This window comes from Cnephaeus nilssonii, assembly GCF_951640355.1.
Source record: "Cnephaeus nilssonii genome assembly, chromosome: 13".
Classification (NCBI taxonomy): Eukaryota; Metazoa; Chordata; class Mammalia; order Chiroptera; family Vespertilionidae; genus Cnephaeus; species Cnephaeus nilssonii.
The window spans coordinates 69,809,119-69,835,632 of record NC_137084.1 but is presented as its reverse complement, the minus strand read 5'-3'; the positions used below and the strand labels follow the sequence as shown (position 1 = coordinate 69,835,632).

The 26,514-nt window shown below is 48.4% G+C and overlaps 5 protein-coding genes across 5 annotated transcripts; all 5 read right to left on the bottom strand.

Annotated features, from left to right (window-relative positions):
* Nucleotides 1–4,814: 4,814 nt before the first annotated feature.
* Nucleotides 4,815–6,506, bottom strand: LOC307110201 (beta-catenin-like protein 1; the record flags this gene model as incomplete). Its single annotated transcript, XM_079789198.1, has 1 exon — nucleotides 4,815–6,506. One exon carries the CDS (start codon nucleotides 6,504–6,506, stop codon nucleotides 4,815–4,817), a length of 1,692 nt encoding a protein of 563 aa, XP_079645324.1.
* Nucleotides 6,507–10,197: 3,691 nt separating this feature from the next.
* Nucleotides 10,198–11,889, bottom strand: LOC307110199 (beta-catenin-like protein 1; the record flags this gene model as incomplete). Its single annotated transcript, XM_079789197.1, has 1 exon — nucleotides 10,198–11,889. The coding sequence occupies one exon, from the start codon at nucleotides 11,887–11,889 to the stop codon at nucleotides 10,198–10,200; it is 1,692 nt and encodes a 563-aa protein (XP_079645323.1).
* Nucleotides 11,890–14,508: 2,619 nt separating this feature from the next.
* Nucleotides 14,509–16,200, bottom strand: LOC307110198 (beta-catenin-like protein 1; the record flags this gene model as incomplete). The annotated part of the gene is made up of 1 exon (XM_079789196.1): nucleotides 14,509–16,200. The coding sequence occupies one exon, from the start codon at nucleotides 16,198–16,200 to the stop codon at nucleotides 14,509–14,511; it is 1,692 nt and encodes a 563-aa protein (XP_079645322.1).
* A 2,577-nt stretch (nucleotides 16,201–18,777) lies between these two features.
* LOC307110197 (beta-catenin-like protein 1) lies at nucleotides 18,778–20,469 on the bottom strand (the record flags this gene model as incomplete). The annotated part of the gene is made up of 1 exon (XM_079789195.1): nucleotides 18,778–20,469. One exon carries the CDS (start codon nucleotides 20,467–20,469, stop codon nucleotides 18,778–18,780), a length of 1,692 nt encoding a protein of 563 aa, XP_079645321.1.
* A 3,975-nt stretch (nucleotides 20,470–24,444) lies between these two features.
* Nucleotides 24,445–26,136, bottom strand: LOC307110196 (beta-catenin-like protein 1; the record flags this gene model as incomplete). Its single annotated transcript, XM_079789194.1, has 1 exon — nucleotides 24,445–26,136. The coding sequence occupies one exon, from the start codon at nucleotides 26,134–26,136 to the stop codon at nucleotides 24,445–24,447; it is 1,692 nt and encodes a 563-aa protein (XP_079645320.1).
* Nucleotides 26,137–26,514: the final 378 nt, after the last annotated feature.

Sequence of the window (26,514 nt, the reverse complement as noted above, 5' to 3'; positions counted from 1 at the left end):
AGAAACCCAACTCAGTTCATTCTCCACATCAGCTCCAGCTTTATCTTCCTAAAATACAGATCTGATCAACATCCACTTTGTGGTCTTGGTCATTCTGTTCCCTCTGGCTGGTGCGTTTCCCTCTATCGTCTGCTTTGCCCACTACTAGTCAATAAATATTCCAGGCCCAGTGCAAATGTTACTTTTTCAGTGAAGAGTCCCCAAATCCACCAGACAGTTCAGTACTGTCTTATCTGTGCTCCAACTGTGCTTTCTGATAGTGATTTTGTGGCATCACCACTTGGCATTCTCTTCTGTGGTCTATCAATTTGTTTTTTTCCTGTCCAAGTCACAAACTCCTTTTTCCCATTTATATAATTTTGGATGCCTCGCACTTAGTACAAGAACTGAGACTTAGTGTGACCTCATTAAGTGTTTTTGAAATTGAATTGAACCCAAGGCTTTTGACAATCCATGAAATAGAACAAACTTCCTATTAAAAAGTAAACAAGTCTACATTTTGTGGAATTCTCAAGAGCTAGAAGCAGTATCTTTCAATCTTGTTTGAGCATTTAAAAGGTTTTTTTCTGTTATCTAGAAGAAAATTGAATTAAAAAGGAACCTGTATTTCTATGTTGTCCTTTCTCTGTAGATGACTTTGACTTACTTTTATAGAGATTGTTATTCCCCCTCTTTCTAAAGAGTTAGATTTGGTTGATTTATTTTCCTCCCCCTTCCTCCTTCACCTTCTCTCTTGCCCTTTTTCCTTCCATCGATGTTGTTGCTGTCATTAGTCATCACGATCATCATTATTCCCCCATTGCCCTTATTCCATGTGCCAGATGTTTTACAAATATCATCTCACACTTGATCCTCATAATGTTTTGCAGCATAGGTCTTATTTTACTTTCTTTAAAGATGAAGAAACTGGGATTCAGGGAACGTTAAAAACTTTGCTCAATCATAGATCTGGGATATAATGCCAGAGCTATTTCTCTCTCCCTCTTTTTCTCCCCCCACCTCATTCCCATTTCCCTCCCCCTCCTCTCTCTCTTCCCATTATTATTAAAAAAACAAACAAACAAAAACCAAAGCCAGGATTTAAAATTCTGATTCTTTGCTTTTGGGAAGTAATTTTTTTCTTGTTAGTTAATACATGTGCTAGTTTGCACAGTTTTACACCTAGTTCAACAAGCCTCCTTCCAACTCAGAATCAAGTAGAGAGGCTGATTAACCTCACTGTTGTAGAGAGAACCCTGTGCTCTCATACAGACATGCATGAATTGCTAGTTATCAGCCCTAGACCCAGAACCAAGGCCTGTTCACTGCTCACTGTGTGGGTGGCTCTCTCTGAGAGATTTTCCTCTTCCCTCCACTGGCTTGTTCTTCCTGGTTCCTTATTTTAGACCCATATGTTTTCCTCTGGAAAATATTATATCTCACTGTAGTCTAGTTTTCCCAGTGCAATAGCAACTTCAGAAGTTTTTTGATTTATGAACAATTAGGTTTTTAAACAACTATTTTATATCCACAAGAATGTGAATTCTGAAACTTGAATAGATCACCATAGACCCTTATCCAAGAGTGGACACATGTAATGTAGGTGGGTTACAGATGATTCTCTAAAAGGAAAAAGAAAAAGCAACCCAAATCAAGCTAGACTATTTTCCTTCTAACTTGTTAAATTCTTAAGTATCACTGACCCAGATAAATGGTAACAGATGGGTTGAGAGCTAACTTAAGCTAGGATGAGGCCACCTCTGCAGACTACTCTGTTTATAGACACTCTGAGAGATGGTGCTGCCCTGAGAGGCAGGGCTATCTGTCCTCTCAGAGCACCCAGTGTAAATGGTGTGTGACCAAAGCATCTGTGCTACTACATGTGGTCCCCATGGCCTCATTGTCCCCAAACTTCAAATGTCCCCCTCAAGGGTGCTGCTGTCACATCACTATTTCACTGCATTTTTTCCCCAGGGGTGGGCACTGCCTGTCTCAAGAGACATCCCTGGTGCCAGCATCCTTTGCTTCAGAACCGCCATCTGCTCCCAGGGATAGTTCTACCAACCACATTTCCCAGGATTTGCTTCATTATGTCTCCACGTCCCTCACATAGCGCATGATTTTTATGGAGTTGGTGTTTCTTGGGGAGGAGAGCGGAAAGGAAGGAGGGGGTTTATAAAAATAATGAGATTGAGCTTTGCTTAAAGATGTTCCGAATCACCCACTTATAAATTGACTGTTTAGAGAGGCAGCTTTCAAAATTGGCCAGGGAACTAGAAGGAAAAGAAGTAAAAATAATTCATGCTCAGCAGATATATATTTAGATAACAAATTCAAAGAGAAGCAGATGAATAAACCTGGATAAACAACGAAAAACCAGCAAATGAAAAGAAGAAATCGCAATTGGGCCACACAGCTGATACATGAATAGGAAATCCTGACAGGAAGAAGTTGCAGATGAGACAACCCAGGAAGCAGAGACTATCTGGGAAACTGGGCCTAACAGCCCCAAAGTCCCAATGTCCCTGGATGAGGGAGGCTCTGGGGCCAGGGCAACATGAAATTTCCTCTTTGCCCAGCATCAAAGAAATATATATATATATATATATATATATATATATATATATCCCCAAAATATGTATATATACGTTAACAGCTGATAGCTCAATTTTGAAAATGAAATGTATTTTAATAAACACTGGTGCCAACATCTTTATTCTCAGTGTGGCTCTCACTCCCCTCTGGCTCTGGCTGAACTTTAGCCCCTTCTCCCATGGCTTGTTTATGGAAGAGCTGTACCCTTGTTCCTCATTTAATCAGCACACACTTAATGGCCAGGAACTATGCTAGTTGCATTTAAATATTGATTTAGATGTGTACTAGAGGCCTGGTACATATCCTCCCATGCACAGGTAGGGTTACTAGGCCTGGCTGGCAATCAGTGCCAATCTATGGGGCGACTGGTGGGGCAATCAGGAGATTTCATAAAGAGAGGAAAGATGGTTCATAAGCCCAAGAGTCTCGGATATGATTCCTGATCAAAGGCACATTCCTGGGTTGTGGGCTCAATCCCCAGTATGGGACATGCAGGAGACATCGTATCAATGGTTTTCTCTCATCATTGATGTTTCTATCTCTTCCTCTATGTAATCCATAAAAATATATTTAGAAAAAAAAATTTAAAAAGAAAACTTGAAATATGGCTAGTTTGAATGGAAATGTACCATGAGGTAAATAAAAGGCTCATAGGATTTTTAAGACTTCTATTGATTACGTATTGAAGTGATATTTTGAGTCAAATAAATTCATAAATTTAATTTCACTCGTTTCTTTATCTTTTTAATGTGTTTGGTAGAAGATATAAACTACAGATATGGCTCTCTTTATGCCTTGCTCCCATTGTGTTTGTGTTGAATAGTGCTGGCTCAGAAAGTACTAGTATATTGCCCAAGGCCATACAACTATTACTGGCTGAAAACCTGCTGGTGATCAGATTTCCCTCTTTGTGCTTCTGTTTATCTGTTTATGCAAGACATGGTGGAAAGTGGATAATCTTGTTTAAACCCAAGAAACATAAAAAGGTTTTCTGTAGGAGAATGTTGCCCATCATTGGGAAAGAATAAGTCAAAGAGAGCATCTGAGGGCCTGTGACTGGAATTAGTCTCTCTCTGCAAAGGGTGTTAAGCCTATCCCTCACTCCCCATAGCCATTGGCCATCTGTCCTTTGGGTTTATGTTTGTCTTAGTCTTTCAGGCTCTGTGATGAGGATGGGGGGGGGGGGTGAAAATCATTCCCTGGGTGGCTTATAAACAACAAATTTATTTCTCACAGTTCTGGAGGATGGGAAGTTCAAGATCAAGGCACTAGCAGATTTGTTGTCACATGAGGGCATGCATTGTAGTTCCTAAATGTGCCTTGTAAGTGTGTCCTCCCTTGGCAGAAGGAGGTGAGGGAGCTTTCTCCTGCCTCTTATATTAGCACTAATCCCATTCATAAGGGCTCCACCTTATGACTCAATCACCTCCCCAAGGCCCCACTTCCTAATACATCACCTTGAAAACTAGAAATCTACTTATGAATTTTGGGAGGACACAAATATTCAGACCATAGCAATATTTATAAGCATCCTCCACAGCCCATCTTTACTGTCTCCAATTACACAAAAATTATGTTTATTCCTCAAAGTGCCCAATCCTCCCCTAATCTGTCAGGCCACTAGCCCCACTCCTCATCCAATTCTTTCTCACTCTTCAGGCCTCAAATGTCACTTTGTTAGAGTCGCTCAACTCACCGTCAGTCTGAGTAAGCATCCCCTCCTCATTATTCCCTTTCTTAGCACCTCCTGTACTGCACATGTCTGCTTTTGTAATTTGTACTTAATGCCTGAGAGTCCATGAGAGCTGGAGTTCTATATGCCCTGCTCCCCATTAAACCCTATTACAAAAAGCCTCCTACAGCGCCTGACAGAGGAGGGAGTTTCCTCAAAGAGCCTTGTGGGTCATGATAAGGAAACTGAATTTCATGCTAAGAACATGAGACGACACTAAAACGTTTTATTTTTTTTAATTTTTGACTTTTTTTCTACAGGAAGAGAAAACTTTAGGCTTTTTAATATATGTGTTGCCAAGCCCAGACCCTTTAATTATAACAATCCTTCCTAATGATCTACATGGAAACAGGTACAGTACAATAGTAATAAAATGTTTATACTCTTTGGTACTATTTAAAACAAAAAAACCCCACAAAACACGAGTTCAATTTGTCGGGAAGTCACGTTGAGCCCAGAAGAAACTGGGAGGAAGGACCTAGAGTGTGGGTGCCGCCCAGGGCGGGCTCTAGAGGTTGACCAGCAGGCCCAGGATGCGCTTCTGCTCGCTCTCCCTGAACTCCGGGCTCCGGCCGTCCCCGAGGCTCTCCGCGTACTCCTTGATGATGTGCCTGACCATGTCGATGGAGCTTCCTCTCATGTTTAAGATCTGGTGAACCCTCTGCCGAATCTGGGGGACCTTGGCATTGCAGATCTCCGCCAGGATGTAGCAGATGTGCTGCAGGACAAAGAGCCCCGCGTCCAAGCGCCGGAGGTAGAACTCCTCTTCCGAGTCGCTGTCTGGGATTTCCCCTCGCAGGACCCTGTCGTGCTTCGCCCCTTCCATCTTCTTGTCGGCCACCTGCGTGGCATCCAGATATTTAAAATGCAGCTCCATCAGTCTGTCCACCTTCTCGCTGCCGTGTTCAGTGAATTTCCTGAGCAGCCGGGTTCGCCGCTGCCCTCTCAGGTTCCGCAGGAGGGAGGCCAGGATCGAGCAGACGTGCTCTTCGTGTTCCTTCTCAGTGCTCCCCGCCTTCCTGATCTTCTTGGGAGATTTCATAAAGAGAGGAAAGATGGTTCGTAAGCCCAGAATGTCAACAAACTGATGGCAACTGTCTGAGCCCTCGGGCCCCAGCAGGGCATGGTCCAGCACCTTCAGGGCGCTGCTCCTCGAAACCTGCTTTTCCCTGAGCATGAGATTCATCAGCTGGACACCCTCGCCCTTCAGGAAGCGCTCCCGATTGGAACCGAGCAGCAGGCAGGAACAGAGCGCGTCAAACAGGTTCTCCATCATCTCCTGCTCCTCCGCAGTGCTGGGATTGCGTCTTTTAAACGAGGACACCTGCTTAAGAAGCACATCGATGCCTTCCAGCTCCCCCAGCAGCGCCCTGTTTGCATCACTGTCCTGCAGCAAGATGGCCAGCACTTCGCTGCAGTACAGCTTGTTGGCATCGAAAGGCATCTTGGCCTTCAGCCTCTTCAACAGCCACCGCAGAAGGCCCTGCTGGGCGGCCTCCTCACACATCTGGGGCCGGAACTCGGCCATGTTCTCCACAAGAGCCAGGGTGTCGTGCACGCCCTGCGCCTCCTCTCTCACAGACTCCTGCAGGCGCCCCAGGTTCTGCACGAGCAGCGCCACCACTTGCCCGTCCACTAGAGCCTCGATGAGCACTTCTGCTCCCTCTTCGCTCTCATGGAGGGCGTCCACATCTGTGAACTCCTCCAGCAGATGGACCACAGCGATGGACACATCTGTGTTGTCGTGTCCAAGCAGCCCGAGAAGAGACTGAACAGCGCCCAGCTCCACGAGGAGGGGGTACAGGTCTGGCCGGGTGGCTACCACGTGCATCTCCTGAATGATGTCATGGAGGTCCAGCTCGGACTCCATAAACCTCTCGGGCTTGTCTGGGAACTTGATGCGCAGCTCTTGGTTTTTGTATGATCTCTTTTCGAATGTGAGGATCATTTTCTTCACGGAGCTTGCATCCAATGGTTTCTCCTCTTCCTCTTTCCCCTCTCCCTCGCTGTCCATAATCGGAAGCAGCCTTTTTTGGGCCTCATCTGCTGCTTTTCCCACCGTCCTTCCCTCTTCCCGAAAGCGCCCACGTTCTCCAGTACCAGCTGGTTTCCTGGGCCTTTTCAGCTCTTCCTCTTCCTCATCCCGGGGACGTTTTGTGCCCCTGTTGGGCTGGTAGCTGAGCAGTTCGCCCACATCCATGCTTCCAGGCGCAGCTCTCAGGGGTAACTCTGGCTCCTTGCCTCCACTCACAACCAAGCCGTGGCCCCTTCAGCAGCGCTGCAGCCACACTGCCCAAGCCCTGAGCGGGGACGCAGAGCCAAGGAGGTAAAGGGTGTGAGATGCAGGAGCCAGCCCCACTGTGGTTGAAGGCTGTGCTGCTTTGAAGCACACTGCATTTATGGCCAGGCTGCTTCCTCCCTGTGTGGGCAGGGGGCGTGAAAGGGGCGGAGACTTGAAGGGGGCGGGGCCACGAGAGAAAAGACCTTGGGAAACAAGATTTATTGGGCACTTTGAAGGAGGGCGGGGCCAGGAGAGAAAAGACCTTGAGAAACTAGATTTATTGGGGACTTCCCAAGGGCAGGGCGGGATGCAGGGGTTTCCCAGGAATAGATCTCTCATGTTCCTTCCAGTGGCCTAGGCGATTTTATCCTCATTTCACAGATAAGGAAGCTAAGATATAGAACTGCACTGTCCAGTACTATACCACCAACCACATGTGGCTAAAGAGAACCTGACGGGTTTGTTTAGTGGGTAGAGTGTCAGCCTGGGGATCCAAGAGTCTTGGTTTTAATTTCAGGTCAAAGGCGCATTCCTGAGTTTCAGACTGAATCTCCAGGATGGGACATGCAGGAGACATTGTATCAACGGTTTTCTCTCATCAATGATGTTTCTATCTCTTCCTCTCTGTAATCCATAAAAATACATTTAGAAAAAAAATTTTTAAAAAGAAAACTAGAAATATGGCTAGGTTGAATTGAAATGTACCATGACGTAAATAAAAAGGCTCACTGGATTTAAAAAAAAAAATACTTTATTGAGTTTTTACAGAGAGGAAGGGAGAGGGATAGAGAGTTAGAAACATTGATGAGAGAGAAACATTGATCAGCTGCCTCCTGCACACTCCCTACTGGGGATGTGCCCGCAACCAAGGTACATGCCCTTGACAGGAATCAACCTGGAACCCTTCAGTCCGCAGGCCGAGGCTCTATCCACTGAGCCAAACTGGCTAAAGCCTCACTGGATTTTTAAGACTTCTATTGATTACGTATTGAAGTGACATTTTGAGTCAAATAAATTCATAAACTTAATTTTGCTCGTTTCTTTATCTTTTTAATGTGTTTGGTAGAAGATGTAAACTACATAGGAGGCTCTCTTTATGCCTTGCTCCCATTGTGTATGTGTTGAATAGTGCTGGCTCAGAAAGTACTAGTATATTGCCCAAGGCCATACAACTATTACTGGCTGAAAACCTGTTGGTGATCAGATTTCCTTCTTTGGGCTTCTGTTTATCTGTTTATGCAAGACCTGGTGGAAAGTGGATGATCTTGTTTAAACCCAAGAAACATAAAAAAGTTTTCTGTAGGAGAAAGGTGTCCATCATTGGGAAAGAATAAGTCAAAGAGAGCATCTGAGGGCCTGTGACTGGAATTAGTCTCTCTCTGCAAAGGGTGTTAAGATTATCCCTCTCTGGCCATGCGCCCCTGGGTCCAGGTGAAGCTGAATCCTGGGTCTGGGCGAGGCCGTGTGCCCCTGGATCCAGGTTAGGCTGGGTCCCGGGTCCGGGTGAGGCCGTGGGCCCGGGGATCCGGGTGAGCCTGGGTCCCGGGTCCAGGTGAGGCCGTGGGCCCCTGGATCCGGGTGAGCCTGGCTCCGGGTCCGGGTGAGGCCGTGGGCCCCTGGATCCGGGTGAGCCTGGGTCCCGGGTCCGGGTGAGGCCGTGGGCCCCTGGATCCGGGTGAGGCCACGCGACCCTGGGTCTGGGAGAGGCCACGCGCCCCTGGGTCCGGGTGAGGCCAAATGCCCCTGGGTCCAGGGGAAGCTAGATCCCGGGTCCGGGCGAGGCCGTGTGCCCCTGGATCCGGGTGAGGCTGGATCTTGGGCCCGGGAGAGGCCACGCGCCCCTGGGTCCGGGTGAGGCCATGCGCCCCTGGGTCCGGGTGAAGCTGAATCCTGGGTCTCGGCGAGGCCGTGGGCCCCTGGATCCGGGTGAAGCCGTGCCCCTGGGTCCGGCCGAGACCAAACCAGAGGGAGTCGGACCTGCATTACCACCATTTGTCCACCATCCAGAGCTGAGGGGTTAGTGCCGACATGTACTCATAAGGAACTGGTGGACATTGATATTGGGTCTCAAAAGAACTGTTGGTCCAGAAAGAAACTCACTACAGACTGATTCATTTGCCTGTCAGCATAACTATTATTGCTCGTCGCACATTCAATTCTTATAAGTATATCTCTAGTGACACATGATTTCGCTCATCTAGGGGAAATGATGAACAACATAGACTGATGAACAAGAACAGAACCAGAAACAAGGAGGCATCGATCGGACTATCGGGCCTCAGAGGGAGGATAGGGGAGGGTAGGGGGAGGGGGGAGAGATCAACCAAAGGTCTTGTGTGCATGCATATGAGCCTAACCAATGCTTAAGTTCAACAGAGGGTTGGGGCATCCATGGGGAGGGGTGTGGGATGGGAATGGGGGGATGAGGACAAATATGTGACACCTTAATCAATAAAGAAATTTAAAAAAAAATTATCCCTCACCCCCTTAGCCATTTTCCATCTGTCCTTTGGGTTTATGTTGTCTTAGTCTTTCAAGCTCTGTGGTGAGGGCAGGGAAATCATACACTGGGTGGCTTATAAACAACAAATTTATTTCTCAGAGTTCTGGAGGATGGGAAGTTCAAGATCAAGACTCTAGCAGATTTGTTGTCACATGAGGGCATGCTTTGTAGTTCCTAAATGTGCCTTGTAAGTGTGTCCTCCCCTGGCAGAAGGAGGTAAGGGAGCTTTATCCTGCCTCTTATATTAGCACTAATCCCATTCATGAGGGCTCCACCTTATGACCCAATCACCTCCCCAAGGCCTCACTTCCTAATACCATCACCTTGAAAACTAGAAATCTACTTATGAATTTTGGGAGGACACAAATATTCAGACCATAGCAATATTTATAAGCATCCTCCACAGCCCATGTTTACTGTCTCCAATTACACAAAAATTATGTTTATTCCTCAAAGTGCCCAATCCTCCCCTAATCTGTCAGGCCACTAGCCCCACTCCTCATCCAATTCTTTCTCATTCTTCAGGCCTCAAATGTCACTTTGTTAGTCACTCAACTCACCGTCAGTCTGAGTAAGCAGCCCCTCCTCATTATTCCCTTTCTTAGCACCTCATCTACTGCACATGTCTGCTTTTGTAATTTGTACTTAATGGCTGAGAGTCCATGAGAGCTGGAGTTCTACATGCCCTGCTCCCCATTAAACCCTATTACAAAAAGCCTCTTACACTGCCTGACAGAGGAGGGAGTTTTCTCAAAGAGCCTTGTGGGTCATGATAAGGAAACTGAATTTCATGCAAAGAACATGAGACGACACTAAAACGTTTTATTTTTTAAATTTTTGTGTGTTATTTTTTTCTACAGGAAGAGAAAACTTTAGGCTTTTTAATATTTGTGTTGGCAAGCCCAGACCCTTTCATTATAACAATCCTTCCTAATGATCTACATGGAAACAGGTACAGTACCATAGTAATAAAATGTTTTATACTCTTTGGTACTATTTAAAAAAACAACACACAAAACACGAGTTCAATTTGTCGGGAAGTCACATTGAGCCCAGAAGAAACTGGGAGGAAGGCCCTGAGAGTGTGGGTGCCGCCCAGGGCGGGCTCTAGAGGTTGACCAGCAGGCCCAGGATGCGCTTCTGCTCGCTCTCCCGGAACTCCGGGCTCTGGCCGTCCCCGAGGCTCTCCGCGTACTCCTTGATGATGTGCCTGACCATGTCGATGGAGCTTCCTCTCATGTTTAAGATCTGGTGAACCCTCTGCCGAATCTGGGGGACCTTGGCGTTGCAGATCTCCGCCAGGATGTAGCAGATGTGCTGCAGGACAAAGAGCCCCGCGTCCAAGCGCCGGAGGTAGAACTCCTCTTCCGAGTCGCTGTCTGGGATTTCCCCTCGCAGGACCCTGTCGTGCTTCGCCCCTTCCATCTTCTTGTCGGCCACCTGCGTGGCATCCAGATATTTAAAATGCAGCTCCATCAGTCTGTCCACCTTCTCGCTGCCGTGTTCAGTGAATTTCCTGAGCAGCCGGGTTCGCCGCTGCCCTCTCAGGTTCCGCAGGAGGGAGGCCAGGATGGAGCAGACGTGCTCTTCGTGTTCCTTCTCAGTGCTCCCCGCATTCCTGATCTTCTTGGGAGATTTCATAAAGAGAGGAAAGATGGTTCGTAAGCCCAGAATGTCAACAAACTGATGGCAACTGTCTGAGCCCTCGGGCCCCAGCAGGGCATGGTCCAGCACCTTCAGGGCGCTGCTCCTCGAAACCTGCTTTTCCCTGAGCATGAGATTCATCAGCTGGACACCCTCGCCCTTCAGGAAGCGCTCCCGATTGGAACCGAGCAGCAGGCAGGAACAGAGCGCGTCAAACAGGTTCTCCATCATCTCCTGCTCCTCCGCAGTGCTGGGATTGCGTCTTTTAAACGTGGACAACTGCTGAAGAAGCACATCGATGCCATCCAGCTCCCCCAGCAGTGCCCTGTTTGCATCACTGTCCTGCAGCAAGATGGCCAGCACTTCGCTGCAGTACAGCTTGTTGGCATCGAAAGGCATCTTGGCCTTCAGCCTCCTCAACAGCCACCGCAGAAGGCCCTGCTGGGCGGCCTCCTCACACATCTGGGGCCGGAGCTCGGCCATGTTCTCCACAAGAGCCAGGGTGTCGTGCACGCCCTGCGCCTCCTCTCTCACAGACTCCTGCAGGCGCCCCAGGTTGTGCACGAGCAGCGCCACCACTTGCCCGTCCACCAGAGCCTCGATGAGCACTTCTGCTCCCTCTGCGTTCTCGTGGAGGGCGTCTACATCTGTGAACTCCTCCAGCAGACGGACCACAGCTATGGACACATCTGTGTTGTCATGTACAAGCAGCCCTAGAAGAGACTGAACAGCGCCCAGCTCCACGAGGAGGGGGTACAGGTCTGGCCGGGTGGCTACCACGTGCATCTCCTGAATGATGTCATCGAGGTCCAGCTCAGATTCCATAAACCTCTCGGGCTTGTCTGGGAACTTGATGCGCAGCTCTTGGTTTTTGTATGATCTCTTTTCGAATGTGAGGATCATTTTCTTCACGGAGCTTGCATCCAATGGTTTCTCCTCTTCCTCTTTCCCCTCTCCCTCGCTGTCCATAATCGGAAGCAGCCTTTTTTGGGCCTCATCTGCTGCTTTTCCCACCGTCGTTCCCTCTTCCCCAAAGCGCCCAGGTTCTTCAGTACCAGCTGGTTTCCTGGGCCTTTTCAGCTCTTCCTCTTCCTCATCCCGGGGACGTTTTGTGCCCCTGTTGGGCTGGTAGCTGAGCAGTTCGCCCACATCCATGCTTCCAGGCGCAGCTCTCAGGGGTAACTCTGGCTCCTTGCCTCCACTCACAACCAAGCCGTGGCCCCTTCAGCAGCGCTGCAGCCACACTGCCCAAGCCCTGAGCAGGGACGCAGAGCCAAGGAGGTAAAGGGTGTGAGATGCAGGAGCCAGCCCCACTGTGGTTGAAGGCTGTGCTGCTTTGAAGCACACTGCATTTATGGCCAGGCTGCTTCCTCCCTGTGTGGGCAGGGGGCGGGGAAAGGGGCGGAGACTTGAAGGGGGCGGGGCCACGAGAGAAAACACCTTGGGAAACAAGATTTATTGGGCACTTTGAAGGAGGGCGGGGCCAGGAGAGAAAAGACCTTGAGAAACTAGATTTATTGGGGACTTCCCAAGGGCAGGGCGGGATGCAGGGGTTTCCCAGGAATAGATCTCTCATGATCCTTCCAGTGGCCTAGGCGATTTTATCCTCATTTCACAGATAAGGAAGCTAAGATATAGAACTGCACTGTCCAGTACTATACCACCAACCACATGTGGCTAAAGAGAACCTGACGGGTTTGTTTAGTGGGTAGAGTGTCAGCCTGGGGATCCAAGAGTCTTGGTTTTAATTTCAGGTCAAAGGCGCATTCCTGAGTTTCAGACTGAATCTCCAGGATGGGACATGCAGGAGACATTGTATCAACGGTTTTCTCTCATCAATGATGTTTCTATCTCTTCCTCTCTGTAATCCATAAAAATACATTTAGAAAAAAATTTTTTAAAAAAGAAAACTAGAAATATGGCTAGGTTGAATTGAAATGTACCATGACGTAAATAAAAAGGCTCACTGGATTTTTTTAAAAAAATATATACTTTATTGAGTTTTTACAGAGAGGAAGGGAGAGGGATAGAGAGTTAGAAACATCGATGAGAGAGAAACATTGATCAGCTGCCTCCTGCACACTCCCTACTGGGGATGTGCCCGCAACCAAGGTACATGCCCTTGACCGGAATCAACCTGGGATCCTTCAGTCCGCAGGCCGACGCTCTATACACTGAGCCAAACTGGCTAAAGCCTCACTGGATTTTTAAGACTTCTATTGATTACGTATTGAAGTGACATTTTGAGTCAAATAAATTCATAAACTTAATTTTGCTCGTTTCTTTATCTTTTTAATGTGTTTGGTAGAAGATGTAAACTACAGAGGTGGCTCTTTTTGTGCCTTGCTCCCATTGTGTTTGTGTTGAATAGTGCTGGCTCAGAAAGTACTAGTATATTGCCCAAGGCCATACAACTATTACTGGCTGAAAACCTGCTGGTGATCAGATTTCCCTCTTTGGGCTTCTGTTTATCTGTTTATGCAAGACCTGGTGGAAAGTGGATGATCTTGTTTAAACCCAAGAAACATAAAAAAGTTTTCTGTAGGAGAAAGGTGTCCATCATTGGAAAAGAATAAGTCAAAGAGAGCATCTGAGGGCCTGTGACTGGAATTAGTCTCTCTCTGCAAAGGGTGTTAAGATTATCCCTCACCCCCTTAGCCATTTTCCATCTGTCCTTTGGGTTTATGTTGTCTTAGTCTTTCAGGCTCTGTGGTGAGGGCGGGGAAATCATACACTGGGTGGCTTATAAACAACAAATTTATTTCTCACAGTTCTGGAGGATGGGAAGTTCAAGATCAAGACTCTAGCAGATCTGTTGTCACATGAGGGCATGTTTTGTAGTTCCTAAATGTGCCTTGTAAGTGTGTCCTCCCACGGCAGAAGGAGGTGAGGGAGCTTTCTCCTGCCTTTTATATAAGCCCTAATCCCATTCATAAGGGCTCCAACTTATGACCCAATCACCTCCCCAAGGCCCCACTTCCTAATACCATCACCTTGAAAACTAGAAATGTACTTATGAATTTTGGGAGGACACAAATATTCAGACCATAGCAATATTTATAAGCATCCTCCACAGCCCATCTTTACTGTGTCCAATTACACAAAAATTATGTTTATTCGTCAAAGTGCCCAATCCTCCCCTAATCTGTCAGGCCACTAGCCCCACTCCTCATCCAATTCTTTCTCATTCTTCAGGCCTCAAATGTCACTTTGTTAGAGTCGCTCAACTCACCGTCAGTCTGAGTAAGCATCCCCTCCTCATTATTCCCTTTCTTAGCACCTCCTGTACTGCACATGTCTGCTTTTGTGATTTGTACTTAATGCCTGAGAGTCCATGAGAGCTGGAGTTCTATATGCCCTGCTCCCCATTAAACCCTATTACAAAAAGCCTCCTACAGCGCCTGACAGAGGAGGGAGTTTCCTCAAAGAGCCTTGTGGGTCATGATAAGGAAACTGAATTTCATGCTAAGAACATGAGATGACACTAAAACGTTTTATTTTTTTTTAATTTTTGATTTTTTTCTACAGGAAGAGAAAACTTTAGGCTTTTTAATATATGTGTTGCCAAGCCCAGACCCTTTAATTATAACAATCCTTCCTAATGATCTACATGGAAACAGGTACAGTACCATAGTAATAAAATGTTTTATACTCTGGTACTATTTAAAAAAACAACAACACAAAACACTAATTCAATTTGTCGGGAAGTCACGTTGAGCCCAGAAGAAACTGGGAGGAAGGCCCTGAGAGTGTGGGTGCCGCCCAGGGCGGGCTCTAGAGGTTGACCAGCAGGCCCAGGATGCGCCTCTGCTCGCTCTCCCTGAACTCCGGGCTCCGGCCGTCCCCGAGGCTCTCCGCGTACTCCTTGATGATGTGCCTGACCATGTCGATGGAGCTTCCTCTCATGTTTAAGATCTGGTGAACCCTCTGCCGAATCTGGGGGACCTTGGCATTGCAGATCTCCGCCAGGATGTAGCAGATGTGCTGCAGGACAAAGAGCCCCGCGTCCAAGCGCTGGAGGTAGAACTCCTCTTCCGAGTCGCTGTCTGGGATTTCCCCTCGCAGGACCCTGTCGTGCTTCGCCCCTTCCATCTTCTTATCGGCCACCTGCGTGGCATCCAGATATTTAAAATGCAGCTCCATCAGTCTGTCCACCTTCTCGCTGCCGTGTTCAGTGAATTTCCTGAGCAGCCGGGTTCGCCGCTGCCCTCTCAGGTTCCGCAGGAGGGAGGCCAGGATCGAGCAGAGGTGCTCTTCGTGTTCCTTCTCAGTGCTCCCCGCCTTCCTGGTCTTCTTGGGAGATTTCATAAAGAGAGGAAAGATGGTTCGTAAGCCCAGAATGTCAACAAACTGACGGCAACTGTCTGAGCCCTCGGGCCCCAGCAGGGCATGGTCCAGCACCTTCAGGGCGCTGCTCCTGGAAACCTGCTTTTCCCTGAGCATGAGATTCATCAGCTGGACACCCTCGCCCTTCAGGAAGCGCTCCCGATTGGAACGGAGCAGCAGGCAGGAACAGAGCGCGTCAAACAGGTTCTCCATCATCTCCTGCTCCTCCGCAGTGCTGGGATTGCGTCTTTTAAACGCGGACACCTGCTTAAGAAGCACATCGATGCCTTCCAGCTCCCCCAGCAGCGCCCTGTTTGCATCACTGTCCTGCAGCAAGATGGCCAGCACTTCGCTGCAGTACAGCTTGTTGGCATCGAAAGGCATCTTGGCCTTCAGCCTCTTCAACAGCCACCGCAGAAGGCCCTGCTGGGCGGCCTCCTCACACATCTGGGGCCGGAACTCGGCCATGTTCTCCACAAGAGCCAGGGTGTCGTGCACGCCCTGCGCCTCCTCTCTCACAGACTCCTGCAGGCGCCCCAGGTTCTGCACGAGCAGCGCCACCACTTGACCGTCCACCAGAGCCTCGATGAGCACTTCTGCTCCCTCTTCGCTCTCGTGGAGGGCGTCCACGTCTGTGAACTCCTCCAGCAGACGGACCACAGCGATGGACACATCTGTGTTGTCGTGTCCAAGCAGCCCGAGAAGAGACTGAACAGCGCCCAGCTCCACGAGGAGGGGGTACAGGTCTGGCCTGGTGGCTACCACGTGCATCTCCTGAATGATGTCATGGAGGTCCAGCTCGGATTCCATAAACTTCTCGGGCTTGTCTGGGAACTTGATGCGCAGCTCTTGGTTTTTGTATGATCTCTTTTCGAATGTGAGGATCATTTTCTTCACGGAGCTTGCATCCAATGGTTTCTCCTCTTCCTCTTTCCCCTCCCCCTCGCTGTCCATAATCGGAAGCAGCCTTTTTTGGGCCTCATCTGCTGCTTTTCCCACCGTCGTTCCCTCTTCCCCAAAGCGCCCACGTTCTCCAGTACCAGCTGGTTTCCTGGGCCTTTTCAGCTCTTCCTCTTCCTCATCCCGGGGACGTTTTGTGCCCCTGTTGGGCTGGTAGCTGAGCAGTTCGCCCACATCCATGCTTCCAGGCGCAGCTCCCAAGGGTAACCCTGGCTCCTTGCCTCCACTCACAACCAAGCCGTGGCCCCTTCAGCAGCGCTGCAGCCACACTGCCCAAGCCCTGAGCGGGGACGCAGAGCCAAGGAGGTAAAGGGTGCGAGACCCAGGAGCCAGCCACACTGTGGTTGAAGGCTGTGCTGCCTTGAAGCACACTGCATTTATGGCCAGGCTGCTTCCTCCCTGTGTGGGCAGGGGGCGTGAAAGGGGCGGAGACTTGAAGGGGGCGGGGCCAGGAGAGAAAAGACCTTGAGAAACTAGATTTATTGGGGACTTCCCAAGGGCAGGGCGGGATGCAGGGGTTTCCCAGGAATTGATCTCTCTTGTTCCTTCCAGTGGCCTAGGCGATTTTATCCTCATTTCACAGATAAGGAAGCTAAGATATAGAACTGCACTGTCCAGTACTATACCACCAACCACTTGTGGCTAAAGAGAACCTGACAGTTTGTTTAGTGGGTAGAGTGTCAGCCTGGGGATCCAAGAGTCTTGGTTTTAATTTCAGGTTAGGTTAAAGGTGCATTCCTAGTTTTCAGACTGAATCTCCAGGATGGGACATGCAGGAGACATTGTATCAATGGTTGTCTCTCATCATTGATGTTTCTATCTCTTCCTCTCTGTAATCCATAAAAATACATTTAGAAAAAAATTTTTTTTAAGAAAAAATCTAGAAATATGGCTAGGTTGAATTGAAATGTACCATGACGTAAATAAAAAGACTCACTGGATTTTTTTAAAAAATATACTTTATTGAGTTTTTACAGAGAGGAAGGGAGAGGGATAGAGAGTTAGAAACATCGATGAGAGAGAAACATTGATCAGCTGCCTCCTGCACACTCCCTACTGGGGATGTGCCCGCAACCAAGGTACATGCCCTTGACCGGAATCAACCTGGGACCCTTCAGTCCGCAGGCCGACGCTCTATCCACTGAGCCAAACTGGCTAAAGCCTCACTGGATTTTTGAGACATCTATTGATTAGCTATTGAAGTGACATTTTGACTCAAATAAACTCATAAACTTAATTTCACACGTTTCTTTATCTTTTTAGTGCGTTTCTTAGAAGATGTAACCTACAGAGGTGGCTCTTTTTATGCCTTGCTCCCATTGTGTATGTGTTGAATATTGCTGGCTCAGAAAGTACTAGTATATTGCCCAAGGCCATACAACTATTACTGGCTGAAAACCTGCTGGTGATCAGATTTCCCTCTTTGTGCTTCTGTTTATCGGTTTATGCAAGACATGGTGGAAAGTGGATAATCTTGTTTAAACCCAAGAAACATAAAAAGGTTTTCTGTAGGAGAAAGTTGTCCATCATTGGGAAAGAATAAGTCAAAGAGAGCATCTGAGGGCCTGTGACTGGAATTAGTCTCTCTCTGCAAAGGGTGTTAAGCCTATCCCTCACTCCCCATAGCCATTGGCCATCTGTCCTTTGGGTTTATGTTTGTCTTAGTCTTTCAGGCTCTGTGATGAGGATAGGGGGCGGGGGGTGAAAATCATTCCCTGGGTGGCTTATAAATAACAAATTTATTTCTCACAGTTCTGGAGGATGGGAAGTTCAAGATGAAGGCACTAGCAGATTTGTTGTCACATGAGGGCATGCATTGTAGTTCCTAAATGTGCCTTGTAAGTGTGTCCTCCCACGGCAGAAGGAGGTGAGGGAGCTTTCTCCTGCCTCTTATATTAGCACTAATCCCATTCATAAGGGCTCCACCTTATGACTCAATCACCTCCCCAAGGCCCCACTTCCTAATACCATCACCTTGAAAACTAGAAATCTACTTATGAATTTTGGGAGGACACAAATATTCAGACCATAGCAATATTTATAAGCATCCTCCACAGCCCATGTTTACTGTCTCCAATTACACAAAAATTATGTTTATTCCTCAAAGTGCCCAATCCTCCCCTAATCTGTCAGGCCACTAGCCCCACTCCTCATCCAATTCTTTCTCACTCTTCAGGCCTCAAATGTCACTTTGTTAGAGTCGCTCAACTCACCGTCAGTCTGAGTAAGCATCCCCTCCTCATTATTCCCTTTCTTAGCACCTCCTGTACTGCACATGTCTGCTTTTGTAATTTGTACTTAATGGCTGAGAGTCCATGAGAGCTGGAGTTCTATATGCCCTGCTCCCCATTAAAACCTATTACAAAAAGCCTCCTACAGCGCCTGACAGAGGAGGGAGTTTCCCAAAGAGCCTTGTGGGTCATGATAAGGAAACTGAATTTCATGCTAAGAACATGAGACGACACTAAAACGTTTTATTTTTTTTAATTTTTGACTTTTTTTCTACAGGAAGAGAAAACTTTAGGCTTTTTAATATATGTGTTGCCAAGCCCAGACCCTTTAATTATAACAATCCTTCCTAATGATCTACATGGAAACAGGTACAGTACCATAGTAATAAAATGTTTTATACTCTTTGGTACTATTTAAAACAAAAAAACCCCACAAAACACGAGTTCAATTTGTCGGGAAGTCACATTGAGCCCAGAAGAAACTGGGAGGAAGGACCTAGAGTGTGGGTGCCGCCCAGGGCGGGCTCTAGAGGTTGACCAGCAGGCCCAGGATGCGCTTCTGCTCGCTCTCCCTGAACTCCGGGCTCCGGCCGTCCCCGAGGCTCTCCGCGTACTCCTTGATGATGTGCCTGACCATGTCGATGGAGCTTCCTCTCATGTTTAAGATCTGGTGAACCCTCTGCCGAATCTGGGGGACCTTGGCATTGCAGATCTCCGCCAGGATGTAGCAGATGTGCTGCAGGACAAAGAGCCCCGCGTCCAAGCGCCGGAGGTAGAACTCCTCTTCCGAGTCGCTGTCTGGGATTTCCCCTCGCAGGACCCTGTCGTGCTTCGCCCCTTCCATCTTCTTGTCGGCCACCTGCGTGGCATCCAGATATTTAAAATGCAGCTCCATCAGTCTGTCCACCTTCTCGCTGCCGTGTTCAGTGAATTTCCTGAGCAGCCGGGTTCGCCGCTGCCCTCTCAGGTTCCGCAGGAGGGAGGCCAGGATCGAGCAGACGTGCTCTTCGTGTTCCTTCTCAGTGCTCCCCGCTTTCCTGATCTTCTTGGGAGATTTCATAAAGAGAGGAAAGATGGTTCGTAAGCCCAGAATGTCAACAAACTGATGGCAACTGTCTGAGCCCTCGGGCCCCAGCAGGGCATGGTCCAGCACCTTCAGGGCGCTGCTCCTCGAAACCTGCTTTTCCCTGAGCATGAGATTCATCAGCTGGACACCCTCGCCCTTCAGGAAGCGCTCCCGATTGGAACCGAGCAGCAGGCAGGAACAGAGCGCGTCAAACAGGTTCTCCATCATCTCCTGCTCCTCCGCAGTGCTGGGATTGCGTCTTTTAAACGCGGACACCTGCTTAAGAAGCACATCGATGCCTTCCAGCTCCCCCAGCAGCGCCCTGTTTGCATCACTGTCCTGCAGCAAGATGGCCAGCACTTCGCTGCAGTACAGCTTGTTGGCATCGAAAGGCATCTTGGCCTTCAGCCTCTTCAACAGCCATCGCAGAAGGCCCTGCTGGGCGGCCTCCTCACACATCTGGGGCCGGAACTCGGCCATGTTCTCCACAAGAGCCAGGGTGTTGTGCACGCCCTGCGCCTCCTCTCTCACAGACTCCTGCAGGCGCCCCAGGTTCTGCACGAGCAGCGCCACCACTTGACCGTCCACCAGAGCCTCGATGAGCACTTCTGCTCCCTCTTCGCTCTCGTGGAGGGCGTCCACGTCTGTGAACTCCTCCAGCAGACGGACCACAGCGATGGACACATCTGTGTTGTCGTGTCCAAGCAGCCCGAGAAGAGACTGAACAGCGCCCAGCTCCACGAGGAGGGGGTACAGGTCTGGCCGGGTGGCTACCACGTGCATCTCCTGAATGATGTCATGGAGGTCCAGCTCGGATTCCATAAACTTCTCGGGCTTGTCTGGAAACTTGATGCGCAGCTCTTGGTTTTTGTATGATCTCTTTTCGAATGTGAGGATCATTTTCTTCACGGAGCTTGCATCCAATGGTTCCTCCTCCTCCTCTTTCCCCTCTCCCTCGCTGTCCATAATCGGAAGCAGCCTTTTTTGGGCCTCATCTGCTGCTTTTCCCACCGTCGTTCCCTCTTCCCGAAAGCGCCCACGTTCTCCAGTACCAGCTGGTTTCCTGGGCCTTTTCAGCTCTTCCTCTTCCTCATCCCGGGGACGTTTTGTGCCCCTGTTGGGCTGGTAGCTGAGCAGTTCGCCCACATCCATGCTTCCAGGCGCAGCTCTCAGGGGTAACTCTGGCTCCTTGCCTCCACTCACAACCAAGCCGTGGCCCCTTCAGCAAAGCTGCAGCCACACTGCTCGAGCCCTGAGCGGGGACGCAGAGCCAAGGAGGTAAAGGGTGCGAGACCCAGGAGCCAGCCACATTGTGGTTGAAGGCTGTGCTGCCTTGAAGCACACTGCATTTATGGCCAGGCTGCTTCCTCCCTGTGTGGGCAGGGGGCGTGAAAGGGGCGGAGACTTGAAGGGGGCGGGGCCAGGAGAGAAAAGACCTTGAGAAACTAGATTTATTGGGGACTTCCCAAGGGCAGGGCGGGATGCAGGGGTTTCCCAGGAATTGATCTCTCTTGTTCCTTCCAGTGGCCTAGGCGATTTTATCCTCATTTCACAGATAAGGAAGCTAAGATATAGAACTGCACTGTCCAGTACTATACCACCAACCACTTGTGGCTAAAGAGAACCTGACAGTTTGTTTAGTGGGTAGAGTGTCAGCCTGGGGATCCAAGAGTCTTGGTTTTAATTTCAGGTTAGGTTAAAGGTGCATTCCTAGTTTTCAGACTGAATCTCCAGGATGGGACATGCAGGAGACATTGTATCAATGGTTGTCTCTCATCATTGATGTTTCTATCTCTTCCTCTCTGTAATCCATAAAAATACATTTAGAAAAAAAATTTTTTAAGAAAAAATCTAGAAATATGGCTAGGTTGAATTGAAATGTACCATGACGTAAATAAAAAGACTCACTGGATTTTTTTTAAAAATATACTTTATTGAGTTTTTACAGAGAGGAAGGGAGAGGGATAGAGAGTTAGAAACATCGATGAGAGAGAAACATTGATCAGCTGCCTCCTGCACACTCCCTACTGGGGATGTGCCCGCAACCAAGGTACATGCCCTTGACCGGAATCAACCTGGGACCCTTCAGTCCTCAGGCCGACGCTCTATCCACTGAGCCAAACTGGCTAAAGCCTCACTGGATTTTTGAGACATCTATTGATTAGCTATTGAAGTGACATTTTGACTCAAATAAACTCATAAACTTAATTTCACACGTTTCTTTATCTTTTTAATGCGTTTCTTAGAAGATGTAACCTACAGAGGTGGCTCTTTTTATGCCTTGCTCCCATTGTGTATGTGTTGAATATTGCTGGCTCAGAAAGTACTAGTATATTGCCCAAGGCCATACAACTATTACTGGCTGAAAACCTGCTGGTGATCAGATTTCCCTCTTTGTGCTTCTGTTTATCTGTTTATGCAAGACATGGTGGAAAGTGGATAATCTTGTTTAAACCCAAGAAACATAAAAAGGTTTTCTGTAGGAGAAAGTTGTCCATCATTGGGAAAGAATAAGTCAAAGAGAGCATCTGAGGGCCTGTGACTGGAATTAGTCTCTCTCTGCAAAGGGTGTTAAGCCTATCCCTCACTCCCCTTAGCCATTGGCCATCTGTCCTTTGGGTTTATGTTTGTCTTAGTCTTTCAGGCTCTGTGGTGAGGTGGATGCGAAATCATATACTGGGTGATACATGAATACACAGCTGATACATGAATAGGAAATCCTGACAGGGAGAAGTTGCAGATGAGACAACCCAGAAAGCAGAGACTATCTGGGAAACTGGGCCTAACAGCCCCAAAGTCCCAATGTCCCTGGATGAGGGAGGCTCTGGGGCCAGGGCAACATGAAATTTCCTCTTTGCCCCAGCATCAAAGAAATATATATATATATATATATATATATATATATATATATACACACACATATCCCCAAAATATGTATATATACGTTAATAGCTGATAGCTCAATTTTGAAAATGAAATGTATTTTAATAAACACTGGTGCCAACATCTTTATTCTCAGTGTGGCTCTCACTCCCCTCTGGCTCTGGCTGAACTTTAGCCCCTTCTCCCATGGCTTGTTTATGGAAGAGCTGTACCCTTGTTCCTCATTTAATCAGCACACACTTAATGGCCAGGAACTATGCTAGTTGCATTTAAATATTGATTTAGATGTGTACTAGAGGCCTGGTACATATCCTCCCATGCACAGGTAGGGTTACTAGGCCTGGCTGGCAATCAGTGCCAATCTATGGGGCGACTGGTGGGGCAATCAGGAGATTTCATAAAGAGAGGAAAGATAGTTCATAAGCCCAAGAGTCTCGGATATGATTCCTGATCAAAGGCACATTCCTGGGTTGTGGGCTCAATCCCCAGTATGGGACATGCAGGAGACATCGTATCAATGGTTTTCTCTCATCATTGATGTTTCTATCTCTTCCTCTATGTAATCCATAAAAATATATTTAGAAAAAAAATTTTAAAAAGAAAACTTGAAATATGGCTAGTTTGAATGGAAATGTACCATGAGGTAAATAAAAGGCTCATAGGATTTTTAAGACTTCTATTGATTACGTATTGAAGTGATATTTTGAGTCAAATAAATTCATAAATTTAATTTCACTCGTTTATTTATCTTTTTAATGTGTTTGGTAGAAGATATAAACTACAGATATGGCTCTCTTTGTGCCTTGCTCCCATTGTGTTTGTGTTGAATAGTGCTGGCTCAGAAAGTACTAGTATATTGCCCAAGGCCATACAACTATTACTGGCTAAAAACCTGCTGGTGATCAGATTTCCCTCTTTGGGCTTCTATTTATCGGTTTATGCAAGACCTGATGGAAAGTGGATAATCTTGTTTAAACACAAGAAACATAAAAAGGTTTTCTGTAGGAGAATGTTGCCCATCATTGGGAAAGAATATGTCAAAGAGAGCATCTGAGGGCCTGTGACTGGAATTAGTCTCTCTCTTCAAAGGGTGTTAAGTCTATCCCTCACTCCCCATAGCCATTGGCCATCTGTCCTTTGGGTTTATGTTTGTCTTAGTCTTTCAGGCTCTCTGATGAGGATGGGGGCCGGGGGGTGAAAATCTTTCCCTGGGTGGCTTATAAACAACAAATTTATTTCTCACAGTTCTGGAGGATGGGAAGTTCAAGATCAAAACTCTAGCAGATTTGTTGTCACATGAGGGCATGCTTTGTAATTCCTAAATGTGCCTTGTAAGTGTGTCCTCCCACGGCAGAAGGTGAGGGAGCTTTCTCCTGCCTCTTATATTAGCACTAATCCCATTCATAAGGGCTCCACCTTATGACTCAATCACCTCCCCAAGGCCCCACTTCCTAATACATCACCTTGAAAACTAGAAATCTACTTATGAATTTTGGGAGGACACAAATATTCAGACCATAGCAATATTTATAAGCATCCTCCACAGCCCATCTTTACTGTCTCCAATTACACAAAAATTATGTTTATTCGTCAAAGTGCCCAATCCTCCCCTAATCTGTCAGGCCACTAGCCCCACTCCTCATCCAATTCTTTCTCATTCTTCAGGCCTCAAATGTCACTTTGTTAGAGTCGCTCAACTCACCGTCAGTCTGAGTAAGCAGCCCCTCCTCATTATTCCCTTTCTTAGCACCTCATCTACTGCACATGTCTGCTTTTGTGATTTGTACTTAATACCTGAAAGTCCATGAGAGCTGGAGTTCTATATGCCCTGCTCCCCATTAAACCCTATTACAAAAAGCCTCCTACAGCGCCTGACAGAGGAGGGAGTTTCCTCAAAGAGCCTTGTGGGTCATGATAAGGAAACTGAATTTCATGCTAAGAACATGAGATGACACTAAAACGTTTTATTTTTTTTTAATTTTTGATTTTTTTCTACAGGAAGAGAAAACTTTAGGCTTTTTAATATATGTGTTGCCAAGCCCAGACCCTTTAATTATAACAATCCTTCCTAATGATCTACATCGAAACAGGTACAGTACCATAGTAATAAAATGTTTTATACTCTGGTACTATTTAAAAAAACAACAACACAAAACACTAGTTCAATTTGTCGGGAAGTCACATTGAGCCCAGAAGAAACTGGGAGGAAGGCCCTGAGAGTTTGGGTGCCGCCCAGGGCGGGCTCTAGAGGTTGACCAGCAGGCCCAGGATGCGCTTCTGCTCGCTCTCCCTGAACTCCGGGCTCCGGCCGTCCCCGAGGCTCTCCGCGTACTCCTTGATGATGTGCCTGACCATGTCGATGGAGCTTCCTCTCATGTTTAAGATCTGGTGAACCCTCTGCCGAATCTGGGGGACCTTGGCGTTACAGATCTCCGCCATGATGTAGCAGATGTGCTGCAGGACAAAGAGCCCCGCGTCCAAGCGCCGGAGGTAGAACTCCTCTTCTGAGTCGCTGTCTGGGATTTCCCCTCGCAGGACCCTGTCGTGCTTCGCCCCTTCCATCTTCTTGTCGGCCACCTGCGTGGCATCCAGATATTTAAAATGCAGCTCCATCAGTCTGTCCACCTTCTCGCTGCCGTGTTCAGTGAATTTCCTGAGCAGCCGGGTTCGCCGCTGCCCTCTCAGGTTCCGCAGGAGGGAGGCCAGGATCGAGCAGACGTGCTCTTCGTGTTCCTTCTCAGTGCTCCCCGCCTTCCTGATCTTCTTGGGAGATTTCATAAAGAGAGGAAAGATGGTTCGTAAGCCCAGAATGTCAACAAACTGACGGCAACTGTCTGAGCCCTCGGGCCCCAGCAGGGCATGGTCCAGCACCTTCAGGGCGCTGCTCCTCGAAACCTGCTTTTCCCTGAGCATGAGATTCATCAGCTGGACACCCTCGCCCTTCAGGAAGCGCTCCCGATTGGAACCGAGCAGCAGGCAGGAACAGAGCGCGTCAAACAGGTTCTCCATCATCTCCTGCTCCTCCGCAGTGCTGGGATTGCGTCTTTTAAACGCGGACACCTGCTTAAGAAGCACATCGATGCCTTCCAGCTCCCCCAGCAGCGCCCTGTTTGCATCACTGTCCTGCAGCAAGATGGCCAGCACTTCGCTGCAGTACAGCTTGTTGGCATCGAAAGGCATCTTGGCCTTCAGCCTCTTCAACAGCCACCTCAGAAGGCCCTGCTGGGCGGCCTCCTCACACATCTGGGGCCGGAGCTCGGCCATGTTCTCCACAAGAGCCAGGGTGTCGTGCACGCCCTGCGCCTCCTCTCTCACAGACTCCTGCAGGCGCCCCAGGTTGTGCACGAGCAGCGCCACCACTTGTCCGTCCACCAGAGCCTCGATGAGCACTTCTGCTCCCTCTTCGTTCTCGTGGAGGGCGTCCACATCTGTGAACTCCTCCAGCAGACGGACCACAGCGATGGACACATCTGTGTTGTCGTGTACAAGCAGCCCGAGAAGAGACTGAACAGCGCCCAGCTCCACGAGGAGGGGGTACAGGTCTGGCCGGGTGGCTACCACGTGCATCTCCTGAATGATGTCATCGAGGTCCAGCTCGGATTCCATAAACCTCTCGGGCTTGTCTGGAAACTTGATGCGCAGCTCTTGGTTTTTGTATGATCTCTTTTCGAATGTGAGGATCATTTTCTTCACGGAGCTTGCATCCAATGGTTCCTCCTCTTCCTCTTTCCCCTCCCCCTCGCTGTCCATAATCGGAAGCAGCCTTTTTTGGGCCTCATCTGCTGCTTTTCCCACCGTCCTTCCCTCTTCCCCAAAGCACCCACGTTCTCCAGTACCAGCTGGTTTCCTGGGCCTTTTCAGCTCTTCCTCTTCCTCATCCCGGGGACGTTTTGTGCCCCTGTTGGGCTGGTAGCTGAGCAGTTCGCCCACATCCATGCTTCCAGGCGCAGCTCCCACGGGTAACCCTGGCTCCTTGCCTCCACTCACAACCAAGCCGTGGCCCCTTCAGCAGCGCTGCAGCAACACTGCCCAAGCCCTGAGCGGGGACGCAGAGCCAAGGAGGTAAAGGGTGTGAGACCCAGGAGCCAGCCACACTGTGGTTGAAGGCTGTGCTGCCTTGAAGCACACTGCATTTATGGCCAGGCTGCTTCCTCCCTGTGTGGGCAGGGGGCGGGGAAAGGGGCGGAGAGTTGAAGGGGGCGGGACCACGAGAGAAAAGACCTTGGGAAACAAGATTTATTGGGCACTTTGAAGGAGGGCGGGGCCAGGAGAGAAAAGACCTTGAGAAACTAGATTTATTGGGGACTCCCTAAG